Source organism: Strongylocentrotus purpuratus, unplaced genomic scaffold (assembly GCF_000002235.5).
Source record: "Strongylocentrotus purpuratus isolate Spur 01 unplaced genomic scaffold, Spur_5.0 spur5_scaffold_17, whole genome shotgun sequence".
Classification (NCBI taxonomy): Eukaryota; Metazoa; Echinodermata; class Echinoidea; order Camarodonta; family Strongylocentrotidae; genus Strongylocentrotus; species Strongylocentrotus purpuratus.
The window spans coordinates 17,843,274-17,856,667 of NW_022145602.1; the positions used below are offsets into that span (position 1 = coordinate 17,843,274).

General features: G+C 37.1%; 1 protein-coding gene across 2 annotated transcripts in view; it reads left to right on the forward strand.

Moving 5' to 3' along the window:
- LOC100888006 (mucin-17) overlaps positions 1–13,394 on the forward strand; it is a 41,217-nt gene that overhangs the window by 18,727 nt on the left and 9,096 nt on the right. The window contains exons 5-16 of one of the 2 annotated variants that reach the window (XM_011685750.2): positions 1,833–2,117; positions 2,554–2,898; positions 4,127–4,399; positions 5,519–5,652; positions 6,401–6,499; positions 7,058–7,124; positions 8,512–8,658; positions 9,015–9,143; positions 9,546–9,687; positions 10,572–10,639; positions 11,549–11,651; positions 12,314–12,355. In XM_011685750.2, coding sequence (XP_011684052.2) covers positions 1,833–2,117; positions 2,554–2,898; positions 4,127–4,399; positions 5,519–5,652; positions 6,401–6,499; positions 7,058–7,124; positions 8,512–8,658; positions 9,015–9,143; positions 9,546–9,687; positions 10,572–10,639; positions 11,549–11,651; positions 12,314–12,355 — 1,834 coding nt within the window. The remainder of the gene's footprint in view (positions 1–1,832; positions 2,118–2,553; positions 2,899–4,126; positions 4,400–5,518; positions 5,653–6,400; positions 6,500–7,057; positions 7,125–8,511; positions 8,659–9,014; positions 9,144–9,545; positions 9,688–10,571; positions 10,640–11,548; positions 11,652–12,313; positions 12,356–13,394) is intronic. The other variant, XM_011685751.2, reaches the window with a different exon arrangement.

Below are 13,394 nucleotides of genomic sequence, written 5' to 3' on the forward strand. Positions count from 1 at the left end.
ATAGCCAATGCCTGTTCAGCGATCACAGTATTATTCTGAAATGACTTTGGGTTTGATGCTGTTTGAATATGTTATTTCCACCTCCGGTAATGTTGAGGTTAATATTGTTACGGTTTTCCTTAAAATATATATTCTTTTTTATTCTGTTCATTCTTTCCAATGATATCATTATGATCTGCTGTATGATGGTCATAGTTGTATCATATGCAAGCAAAATAGACACGTGCAGTTTACTTGGAGAAATTAGGTATTATGATCATTTTTTAACTTATCAGCGTTACGTTTTGGCTACTTGTGATATTTCACTGTGAATATTTGAACATTATAAGCCTTCTGTAACCTCAAATTGTCCATTTAACTTATTTAAGTTAGTATTTATCTATTTATTGTGAGTTGGTTAACTAGTCGTGTTCTAAACTAAAGTGGCTGTCAGCCTGTACCTTGAGCATCGGACCAGTTGTCACAACATTTTCTGAGGTATTAGGTGTGGTTAGCCATAAATCTTCCTCACAAGCAACGCTGATCACCACGTGACAAATTCGATGGAATATGACCTTTTGAGACCGAATGTTTCCATTTTTTTTAATGAACGAGAGAAAATGAGGTTATATCAAACTTATCGTAAAAATTACTAGATATATGTGATTTGTTTTCTGTCTCGTTTATTGAAATCAATCTTGCCTCTTTTCCATGAGTAAATGTTCATTAAGTTAAACTCAAATTTGATTTGAATTGATGTAATGGTATAAACCCCTTACAAAGTTTGGAAACTCAAGTTTGATCGATTATATCTTTCTTGCCAAGGGACAATAACCACTTTGTTTAGTATCAATTGAAAGATTGTTTATTCGTCTTTAAAATGACACCATATTTGTTATGATTTTGTAGCCATGGAATGACCAGTACATTATATCAAGGGGCAAGGTCAAAAGTGAAAAGTTGCAAAATGCACTGGCAAGCAATAGTATTGTTATGGATGCACTTATACAACAGCTCGGTATTCTTATTCAAACAAGAAAGAAAATGCACATCCGAAAAAGAGAAGTGCATTTTGTAACTTTTCACTCTTGACCTTGCCCCTTATTTTGATGTAATGCACATTCCACGACTTTAAAATCACAACAAATACGGTATCACTTTAAAGAATAATAATCCACTTAGAATGATACTAAACATAGCGATGATTATGCCATAACAAGAGGGATATATTCAGTCAAACTTGAGTTTCTAGACTTTTTTTCTCAAAAGGTTTACATAATAAACATTACATCTACACATACATGTAGATCACCAATAATAATCAAATGAGTGTTAATATAGTGATGAATGGATCTTCGTAAGCTCTTTTCAAAGGTCGAGGTAAAAATTATTATATGTATATATATGGATAAGCGAATAGACATTTACGGATATTTTCACAATTCTTTTTCCAATGAAACTCCGTGAGTCATCAATTTCCGAGACATTAGTTACACCGAGTTTGCATTCTCAATTATCTATGTTTAATTGTGGTCTTTTTAAGTGATGTTTTAAAGTTGTTTATGCGACAATTTCTTGAAAGGTATAGGGTTGGGGTTAGTGTTGCGATTGGGTTTTGGGTTAGGGTTTAGGGTTAAGTGTAGTGTTTTGTCCAGGGTTTAAGGTACAAATTCAGTTAATGTAGGAAATTGAAATTGAAATCGAAATTGAAATTGTCGCAGGAACAAGTGTCGTGAAATCGTTTTAAATCACTCTCCTCTCGTACGTCTTTGGTCTTGAGGTCATTGCCTAAGAGGATGTTCGTTCTGTGTTCTGAAGAAATATTCAGTTGTCTCTTTTCTGTCATCATCCAGGTCTAATGCCGCCTTTCCTTTCCGTCAAGAAGGTCCCCGGAGCCATACCCTCGCTCGAACTCTACTGGCAAATCCCTTACCCGACCTACGTGGATGACGTCACAATTTTTGTCAGCAAAGACGACGCGCTTGCAACCGAGCTCACGTGGATGCGCGTTGGGGGTGTGCGCACATCAGGGCAGTTCACATTTGTCGCGAGTGGTCTCGGATCCAAGTACTCTGTGGCGGTGGTGATTGCCAGTGGGGCCAAGTCTGTGACGTCCAACTATGATACTGTGGTAATAGGTATGTGCAAAACGGGCATACTGCGTGGAGGATGGGGTGGGGAGTGTGAGGTGTGGGGGGAGGAGCTGTCGCACCCCTCCTGGATATATAAAAACTCACAATATTCTGGCAACCGTCACATCATGGGGCTCTTTGTAATTGTCATATCTAGACTCAATAAAGAATTCACGTTCTAACTAGTTGCTAAATTGCTGTAGTCGATCGTTCGTAACATTAATTTAAAACGAAAAAATGGTAAAGTATGCCTATTTGATTTGGGCTGAAGAGGACAATTTGAAGATTCTTTAAATTTGAAGAAAAAAAGGGGTAGATGTAAACCTTTTACCTAAAAATTGATATTCTGTCACAATTATTTCCTAATATGCACTTTTATTTTTTATTTGTTTTCTCCCTCTATCTACGCCTGTGTTTCTTCTTCTTCTTCTTCACGATGCAGCCCCGCAACACCCTCATACCGTCCGAGTAGCCAGCATCTCCTCAGAACTCCTCACCATGCAGTGGCCCCATGACCCCTCATCCTGCACCGCCGCATGCAGTTACCTCGTCCGATACCAACAGACGTCACCGTACAACTACAACTCCAACCCCGTCACGGAACTCCCGGTCCGTTGCCCGGGTCTTCTCGCCGCCCAGCCCGCACGCAGTACTAGCCCCAACGCGATGAACACATGCACGGAATACCTCCGTGATTTGATACCCGGTGCGCTTTACGACATAGACGTCTACGCGTCGAGTTATGGTGTGCTCAGTGTAACGGCTGCGCAGTTACGTCAGAGAACACGTGAGTCACTACTAAAATGCTGTCAAGTCAAAGTTTGAACATAGTTTGAACACAGTGGGAATATGCGCAGAAACATATTGCTTTCACTTTGTAGGCAATTAATGTCAATAGTCTGTGGCAATCTGTGTTCAAACTATTTCTGCAGTGTGAATGCTCTTGTGTATATCTGTACCCTTGCGTAGTTTTCACACAGTGTTAATATGCAAAAACAGGATTCTATTTTTCATTATGTAGGCTGTGTGAATGTGCTGTGTGGCAAACTGTGTTCACATTGTTGCCACAGTGAGAATTTCTTTGTTTATCTTATAGTAGCCCCGCTAGAGTTTGATCACAATTGTATGTTAACATGCACAGTGAAGTTTCCATCACTTACATGATGTAGGCTGTTTGGTTGTGTGAACACACATAATTTCTAAGCCGAGGTTTGGACACAGTTTAAACACAGAGGGAATATGCACAGAAAAACATTACTTTCACATTCTAGGCAATTTTAACAGTGTGTGGCAATCTGTGTTCTCACTATTGCCGCAGTGTGGATTTTGGGATGAATCTCTGTACCTCTATGACATAGACAGTGTGAACACACATAATTTGTGTGTGCATGAACTACAATGTGATAACATAGTATATTTGGAACAGTTTCGTAGTGTTCACAGAGAAGGGAGGTAGAGTTCATGCACCACAGTAACCACAGAATGAAATATGAAATGTGTTTTAGATGACCATATATATACGTGGCCACAGGAAAACATTGACACAGAACTTGAAATGTGACCATTTTTGGAACACTTTTTTGTGTTTAATATGTGACCACACTCCCTCAACAGAGATTCAGAATGTACATGTTCCACAGTGAAGATTTCGGAGGGTTATATATTTAGATTGACTATGTATTCACAGTGTAACAATACTGTGGTCACATTGAAAGTCACAGTGTGCATGCAACACAGTGTGACGTCACTGTCGATTGGAATCTCTTTAATATACCAATGCGTTCAAATGTTTGGACACTGTGGACGGAGAAAGAACACCTCACGTATGAGCCTGAGTGTGACCACAGTGACGATTATAGATGATGCAGTCACAAGTTATTCATAGTGTGATCACATGAAGTATCACAGTGAATCCACTACAGAGTGTCAACGTTGATAGCTTTCATGCTTTGTGTTTCACACGGCGATCATATCGTTCTTTTTCACATCCTCAACTTCAATGTTTCTCTCCACAGCCCCTACACCGCCACAGAACGTCACAGTCACAAACGTTACCGAGCAATCTATCACCATTGCATGGACGCCGGGGGCGGGCTACAGAACGCGCTATCATCTGCACGCCTATGCGACAAGTTACAGCGAAGAGGTCGGCGTAGTCCACGGTGACGTCACAGATTTTACATTCCACAATCTTTTGGCGGGAACGCGGTATATTATCACAATCAGAGCGAGCGCTAACGACACAGACGGGGATATGGTGCCGGTAGGAGAGACTACTCTACCGACAAGTAAGAATAAACGAGATACGGGAGTCGCTCGACCATTTGACCAAAATCTGCAAACTTTCCAACAATTAAAACAGAAGACCCTAAGTATATTGGATTGTAGGTTCTCTAAATTTGCTCGCATTTTCCCCAATCAAGCCATAGAAAGATGAATATGAAAAAAAGGGTCATCGTTTCTATAGAGTATAGAAAGCCTATAAAATGTCTAATTTGTTGCCAGAAATATTTCATGGGGATGCCACACCTCCAGCCGCAACCCACACCCACCCTCTCTAGTGACGCCAATTAAGCTAGGTCATGATTATACAGTTTGCCTTGCCCAGATAAATACTAGTTGTAGGTCATTTTGTACCTGATAGACGACTCCACATAATTATGGTTCAATTTATGCCGTATACAGTCGATAAATGAATTTGGAGTACGAAAACGTGCCAAATCTAGAAACAGCTGAAAAAGGAAGTCCACCCTGATATTAAGTTGGTTACAAGAAGAAAAATGAGAGAAACAGATCTGTGAAAGTGTGAGCAAAAATCGATTAAAAATGAGAAAGTTATGAATTTTTGAATGTGCGATCAATCAAACACGAATTGGCAACTCTGTGACGTATCTTGCGAGCTCCCTCCCCGTTTGCCCTGTACTAAAACACGTCACAAAATGATATTTTTTCTAATTGATAAGAATATTTTCAATCATACATTCACCCTAGTTAAAATTATGATTACAAAATTACAAATATGTTTTATAAAACCCCTGTATGAAATAAATCTGTTCCGTCATCATTAACCGAGATAATTATTAGTGTTTCACTGATGACAACTTGAAATAATTCATAGTATATTGCTCAAACTTTCACATTTTGTTTGTCTCATTTTTCTCCTTTTTTTAAAAACCCACTAAATGTTATGACTTACTTCCCCTTTCAAAAAAAGACAGCTATAGGAAGAGAAGGGGGAAAAACACAAATTAATTAGTTTTTACCAGTGAAGGTAACTTAGTCTAAATAGTTTGGGAAATTTCAAATAAGAAGCCATGTTAAATAAATAATATTGCCACTCAAAATCGATTTTAATTTAGTTATTGGACTGGGCTAATGCAGTGTTTGTGTTTTTCTTTCTCTCTTAGAGCCAGGACCAGTAGACCGACTGAGATTGGAACCTCAGATAGACCATCGTCAGATTAGACTTGCATTCCTGGCCCCAATGTTGCCTAATGGGGTTCTTGAAGGATATCGGGTTGAGTACGTCGGCAAACGAAATGTAAGATTTCCTTTATTGTATTTGAAAATAATCATCAAGATTAACACTCCCCCCCCAAAAAAAAAAAAATAAATAAATAAATAAATAAATTAATTAAAAAAAAATTAAAAAATGCCATAATGTCCCTTCTTGTATGCCTGCGTGTTTGCCACGCTTATATCCACAGCACAAGGTGCTCAAGACGATCCAGTATTAACCCGGCTTTTCAAAGTTAGGTCACCGTTTTCGATGCTGATTATGATAGTATTCAGAGAATACCTCCCATGTACCTAAGTACACCGGACTGGAATCGGCAAATGTAGAAAAAGTATCTTGGCAATCAGATAACACCTACTCTCTGTATGTTTAGAATGAGTTTTAAATACATTGAAGGGATAGATAGCTAGACAGTTTGGTAATATTTTGAACAATTTGTACCTCTAGCAAACTATGAACGGAGAATCCAACGGTAAATGCATTTGAAAACATGAAGGAAGTTGCGAAATTTATTTCACGATTAGTATTGTTCATACGTTCTTTAACTTGTGTCTCTGCTTCATCTATAACTCTTTGTTCATCCGAAAATCCATCATCATCGTTATTCAAGAAGAAAAAAGTTCTTTACTCGAATGTTTTTCAATCACGATTTTGACTTCATGCCTTGCTCTAAACAGGCAATGTGTAATGCAAATGTTTCGGTCTTTGCTTTCCATGTTATCCTGTTTTCTTAGATTAATTTATCCCGTTCTAACCTTTTATCTTCCTCCAGGGATCGCGCACTTGTAGCAGCGGCCAGAAGTACCTACCGGTTGTAGAGACATCGGTAATCATTGAGGGTCTCAAAGGAGGATGTTACTACACGTTCACGGTGAGAGGTTAACCGTTTGATTCCTGGAACCGGGTGGCTCTTGTATTAAGCCTATTGGAATTAAACAACTCAGTACTCAACGGGTTAAAATGTGAATTGGTGGGGTGGGGGTACATTGTCAAAAAGGGAAGGGGCACGCAAATACTATAATGATTCCTGAGGTGATGGCAACTAACCCATGCCCAGTAGTAGTTCACCCGAGACAGACGACTCTTGTGAACTAATCAAAGAATATGATTATTCAATACCGCCCTGAAAAAGAAAAAAAAAGAGATGCAAAAGAATACAAATTAGTAGAGAGAGAGGGAGAGAGAGGACGAAATTAAACAAAATTTTAAAAAAGAATGTAAGAGATCTCGGTACAAAATCAATATGTTTAAGAGTCAATCTCTCAGATCTGTATACCAAAGATTAGTTTAGAATTCGGAAGATTATGTTATCACCTTCTGTTGTAACAAAAATGCGTACACAATAAAGATGAGGCCTCCTACCGTAATATGAATACATCTTAGAGTACATTTTAATCAAGAACATAATGTTTATTTCTTGACGTCACAGGTTAAAGCTCGGAACGAGGTCGGACTAGGACCTGGTGCGTCTGACTCGGTTCTAACTGCAATTGGAAGTAAGTATAAAGCACTTCTCATGAGCGACTCCTATTCAGAACAACTGCACCGCTCTTGGTGTTTTTGAAACGTTGTTATAATTGTTTAAGCGGTCCTTTAATATACCTCGTTATGGAGTAAATTTTAAGCGCTTTATAGCTGCAAAGAAATGCTTTATATATGTATATATATATATATATATATATATATATATATATATACAATGCGTCTTAGAAAAAACGAAACCGATAATTATCGATGTTTCATCATAACCTAATCACAATAATAATTAATCAATGACACATATTTTAAAGCATTGATAATTCCCGGTTTCGTTTTTATGGGACGCACTGTATATATACATATAAAATAAATTAGGCAGGCCATACTTTGACTTTAAACCCAAATTATGCTGTTGTTCCCGTTATATCGGGTATACCATAATATGAAATAAGTTGCGACGCATTATCCTCACAAAACATAACAACGGTCATGCTAGATGGACCTAAATAATATTACACACAGATATGTTCCTTACTATAATAAATACTAGGGTAACCTGTCAACTATCTTCCCATCTACACTGGGGACTTGTCTGGGAGTAAAACGCATTTTCTTTAACCCTTACTGTACTGGGGGGGGGGGGGGGGCCTGGGAGGCTCCCCCCCCCCCCTCGACATTTTCGGAGATTGCGCCGAAACCACTTGGAATTTTGAATTGTCGTTTCATGACTTTTTTCCCTCAAGTCTTACGCACATTTTGATACCATTTTCGTCGAAATTGGATATACCTGTAAGGCGTTACATAACAATTAGTATGCGCATGTCATCAAAAAAAAAAAAAAAAAAAAAAAAAAATTGCATCAAAATTTGCATAAATTATCATTATTAATTACATTAAAATAACTTTTTTGTGTTAGAAAAGAAGTTTCATATGAATAATGAGTTTCAACATTAAAAAAGTGGAGTTTGACACGTTTTCTGTAAAATGCATAAAATTAGCGCATTTTGCATAATTAATTAGGCTAACGACAAAAATTTGCATATTCGTAAAAAACTAATTATACCATCTTGTTCCTTACGTAAATATCTACAAACATGCAAATTTTCGTGTTCATCGGACAATCGACGGCCGAGATCATAGGGGGGGGGGGCCTCCCAGGCCCCCCCCCCCCCCCAGTCAGTGGGTGCTCAAAATAGCCCAGTACAGTAAGGGTTAAATCAATACAATAACTAACTTAACAAAAATCCGTGTGTTTTGAACACGATGGGGAATGAAATACATCATTAAGCTGCAGAAGTAATTTACATGACTTTCCCGAAATTTGTATATAAAAGTAAAATGGTTGTTTTTATGCCCTACTGAATTATTAGAGGTGAAACTAAAGTTTCCACTATCTCTTCATAGTTCCACAGGTCCCGGATGCGAGGCCCCTGCCCCCACCCAGCAAGACCATCAGATCCAGAAACTTTGTTGTGAACTTTGACCCCTCTATATTTGATGACGTCAATGGTGAAATAACTCACGTCATAGTCATCGTCGCCCAATCAAGTGGTAAGAGTAAATTTAAATTTTCGTTAGTGAAAACTATTATTTGAAAACCCATTAATTTTCGGTAAAATGATCAAGTTACAATTTTAAAAAGGTATATTGATCGGAATTTGTTAACGTTCTTAACGGCAGTTGTGTTCTAATGCTCTCCTGACGCATTAGACGTAACAAAATTTCAATGAAGTTATGATTATTTTGGCTTGAAAAGATTGAAAATGATTTCGTGGAAAAGTTTAATTTAATTAAGTTGATCTGTCCACGAAGCTTTAATTTATAAAGGTCGCTTTTACCAGTGCTTGTCTTCTAATTTTGAGTCTTAAACCCCCGCCCGTCCTATCTGTTGTTATTCTCTCTTCCAGCGGCTGACGATCCTGCGCGGAGTAACAGCAGCCTCCCACGAATGCCGACTTGGGCAGAGGCTATTTCTAATGACGTTATCCCGCCTTATCAAATCAGTGAACCCCTTGTTTTGAGCGACCTAGTACAAGGTATAAACATGTTTACCTATTTTGTGACACAATTTTCATGCACCGTTCAAAATTTCACCATCCAAATGTTTCTTTTCTTTTCTTTTCCTTTCCAAAGGAGTGTATCGATCATTGAACATACTAAACAAATAAATCCAACAACTTAATGAAAATACACCAGTGGGGTTCCATATTTTTGAACAAATGCTTTCTAAGTTCATAATATTTACGTAATAGTGAATAAAAACGACAGAGCACGGGAAACAAGACTTTTGTCGAAATCTGTACAGCCATGTAATACTAGGGTTGACGTTCAAGATGACACTTAATGTCGGGATGGACTTACCCTTTAAAATAGAATTGATTCTTCTTCTTTTTTATCATTTCATTAAAATCCATCTGAAAATGTCTTCTTGCTGTCAGATACTCGTCGAAAGAGAAGTGTTGCAGCCACAACTCCTACCACACCTACGATTACCAAGATTGATATTGGTACAGAGGAGTGTTCATATGAAACGAAGAATGTGTACTGTAATGGACCGCTCATACAAGGAAGGTCTTATGTGTAAGTCAAATTTTTTGTCAAGTTTTTGAAAAGAAATATAAAATTGAATTGATTAAGCTTTTCACCACCTGATGAAATGTTATGCCCTTTGCTTTTTCTTGTGTGTATGTGTGCAGGGCCTTATGTGTAACTAAAAATCTTTGTAGAGTTCTAAGAATAAATTTAAAATTGAATTGATTAAGTCTTACACAACCTGATGAAATATTCATTTTATGACCTCTGCTTGTTCTTGTGTGTGCGTGCGCTTGGGGTGTGTGTGTGTGTGTCTAAGCTTTTCGTAATTCACTTAAGTTTATCATTAAGTATTATACATTTCCGGGGAGGACAAGCATGTGGCAGGTGATTTTGGCGTTTTGTTTATCCTTCCACATTTTTGACTTTTTTAAATGTTCTTACTAACTATTATAATTTTGTATTCTACCTTATATGGTTGTTGAATAGTTTATTTATGTGTTCTTATTGTGTTTTTTTATCGAATTGTGGAAAGAATAAATTGAATTGAAAGTAGAATGCACCTTTTAAGTCTCAATCACAAGCATGTATTTTTGTTACTAGTACCTCTGTTGATTTATTCTCCATTATCTTCATCGCCTTTGCGCTTGGGATTTTAATTTCAGCTTTATTTTCAGCTTTATTTTGGCTATCTTTTTTCGGTTATATTTTTGGTCATTCTTGGCAACGTTGTTTTCTTCTTCTGGTCTTGTTTGCTCTTCTTTCCTGTTTTTTCGACCTATATCCTCTCTTTGTGGTCCTTATATTATATATTTTCTTTCTTTATTTTTCCTGCTTCTTTTCACTTTTCAAACCATTGCCACTACCGTAGTAGATCTAACTGATGTTTTCTTTTCTTTATCCATTTTATGCATCATTATCATGTTGTGCAGGTATCGTTTCCGTGGAATATCACCCGGTGGATATGCAGATACCAAGAACTCCCTCCCTGTGTCATTACGTAAGTATAAAAAAGAGTAATGATTTCTCTTTCACTCACACACACACAAACACACACAAACACCCACTCTATCTCCCTCTTCCTAAAGACGAGTGTATTCATAAATCTCGGCATACTTAGAACATTGTAGACCTCATTCAACCCTTACACACACACCCACACACACACACACGAGCGCACGCACGCACCTAGCACTCCACACACTCTCATCCACACACACCCACATATGCATTCATTGATCTCCTTTTATATGTGACACATGCTATCAGATAGGTTCAGAAACGGTTTTGACATTAATAATCTATTTCAGATAGGTGTTGTAAATCATGCATGGTTACCCCTCTAACACCCACATAAACACCCACTCAACCCCGTCCCACCCACACACATTCATATCTGTTAGTACTGGCCTACAAAAAATCACATAAATTTCCTTCAAATTATGATACATGTTACCAATGATGATGATAACTTCGTTAAAATTCGTTACAATAATAATGATGATGAAACTTTACAATGGTAATGATAATGTTAACATTTATCTAGTAGTGACTATCAAGTCATAATGAGTGATGATGATTCATATAGTTACGGCTAATTAAAAAATCTTGGAATTATTGCCGCTGATTGAAGAAAATAATGATAATACTTATAATGCTAGTGATAATGAATATAATGATGATAATGCTGATGATGATGATGATGATGATGATGGTGATGATGAAACTTAACAGTGGTAACAATAATAACATCTTAAAATTACTGCCGCTGATTGATGTAAATCTGATCATTCTAATGATAGTGATAATGAATATAATGATGATGATGATTTTAAGAATTAACAGTGGTAATGTTATGACAATATAGTCAACAATATCACATGATGATCTTTATCTTTGTTGTTATTAGCCATGAGTCCGCACGGCGTGATCATCGGCATCAGCACGGCTCTCTTCTCCCTGCTCGTCGTCGTCATCATCCTCTCCATCGTCATCATTGTAAGGAAGTTCAGGTAAGTTCAAACAAAGTCGTATTGAATAATGATATTACAGGTAACAACTAAATTATTCATACAACCTTTTAAATCTAATGTTTGTGGTGATTTTTGTAACTCAAGAATGAAAGGTTAAATGGTTGAATTTGGGCCTTTATTGAATACTTTTAGATGTAAGCTTTGATATATCACATTTTTAAGAAACATACATCGCGACAGATAATTTTTTTAACTCACTTTATAAAATTTCAAGACTTGGTAAGGTATGAATAATTTAGATGTGAAATGTAAGTACAGGTAGTCTGCGGTCGTTCGGAACCCCAAGGTAAAAAGATAATCATGATTTCGAAATATGTATTTGCTTAACACTGTCTATGGTTTTATAAGGTACTCTACAAACTTATCTTTATCTTGTCAACTTTCAAGGCGTACGTGATCGTATCTGTGCATTATCTTTTTGCGACTTTGAACCACACGTACATGTATCATCCATTATAATGTAAAATTCACTTACAAGCACTCTTAATGGAAAAAGTTCTTAGATGCAAAAATTCCTTTCCTTTTTTATTCACGACTCTCTAAAGTGTGTTAATATTTTGTTTGATATAAACAATAAGAACGATAAAATGCTGATACATTATCACTCTATTGTTACATCATCATCATCACCACCACCACAGAATTCAGAAATGTCTGCGAGTTGTCCTTCAATGCAAGCACAGGTAACCATGGCAGCATAATTCGACTCCATTGCATGTTTTTGGAATCCTTCATTGATGTTTTTGTGGCCTTTGTGAAATTAGTGATTTTTTGTCAGTTGTTCTGTTTTGAGTTCCCGAGTGAAATTTATCCAAATTAACTATGTTGCCAACAATTATTGTAGAGATATAATAATTTCTTAGGCTCTGTCCTTTTCCTGTCCATTTTCTGCATTTGTAGTAACATTTTATTTTGTTCTCCTCTGGGCTGTTTATTTATATTGCTATTTTTAAAATTGTTATTGCATTCATTATGACAACATTTCATTCATTTGTATTGATTTTACCTCCTGCTTTATAGTGTGTTACATCATTACCTTAATTCTAGTTAGTACTATGAAACTCATTTAGCAAATTGGAAAGAAAAGAGGTGTGTTATGGACGAATGGCCCCGAGCTTACTTCGTTCCAATGGGTCTTCGCATCGGGTCAGGTTCTTGAGTTACACAATTATTCGTGAAAACATACCACAATATTCATGGCAGTTTGGGTATTTCCTCTGGTTGAGCTGCGGGATATTTTTGTGAAAACATGCGCCTATATTCAAGAAATATCGGGTAAACTGAATGCAATTAAATACATTTTTGAAAGATGGTCCTTGAGATGGGGCTGATCTTTTTATGTCTACATTTATGAAAAGGTGCCTATACAATCAGACAACGACGAAGTGCAGTCGACCGCTGGCCTTTTAAAACTATTATGATTGTTAGCCTTGTTTTAAAGTATTACAAATGGTCGAGGTGCGAGGTTTTGTAGATTTGCTTTAGGTTTTTGAGAAATTGCACTTTCGGGTATACTGAACGCGGCACTTAGACGATGAGAGTAGTTTTTCTCAATCTTTTTACCCGATCATTCGGGAATTAGAGCTATGATTATTCACGAAAGTTCGTGTAAAGTTCATGTAACCCGAAGACCCGATGGAACGAAATAAGCCGGAGCCTCGCTATCCGCCATAGTTTGATTAGCATCCCACCCCTGGTAGTTTTCAGTAATTCATTGTAGGC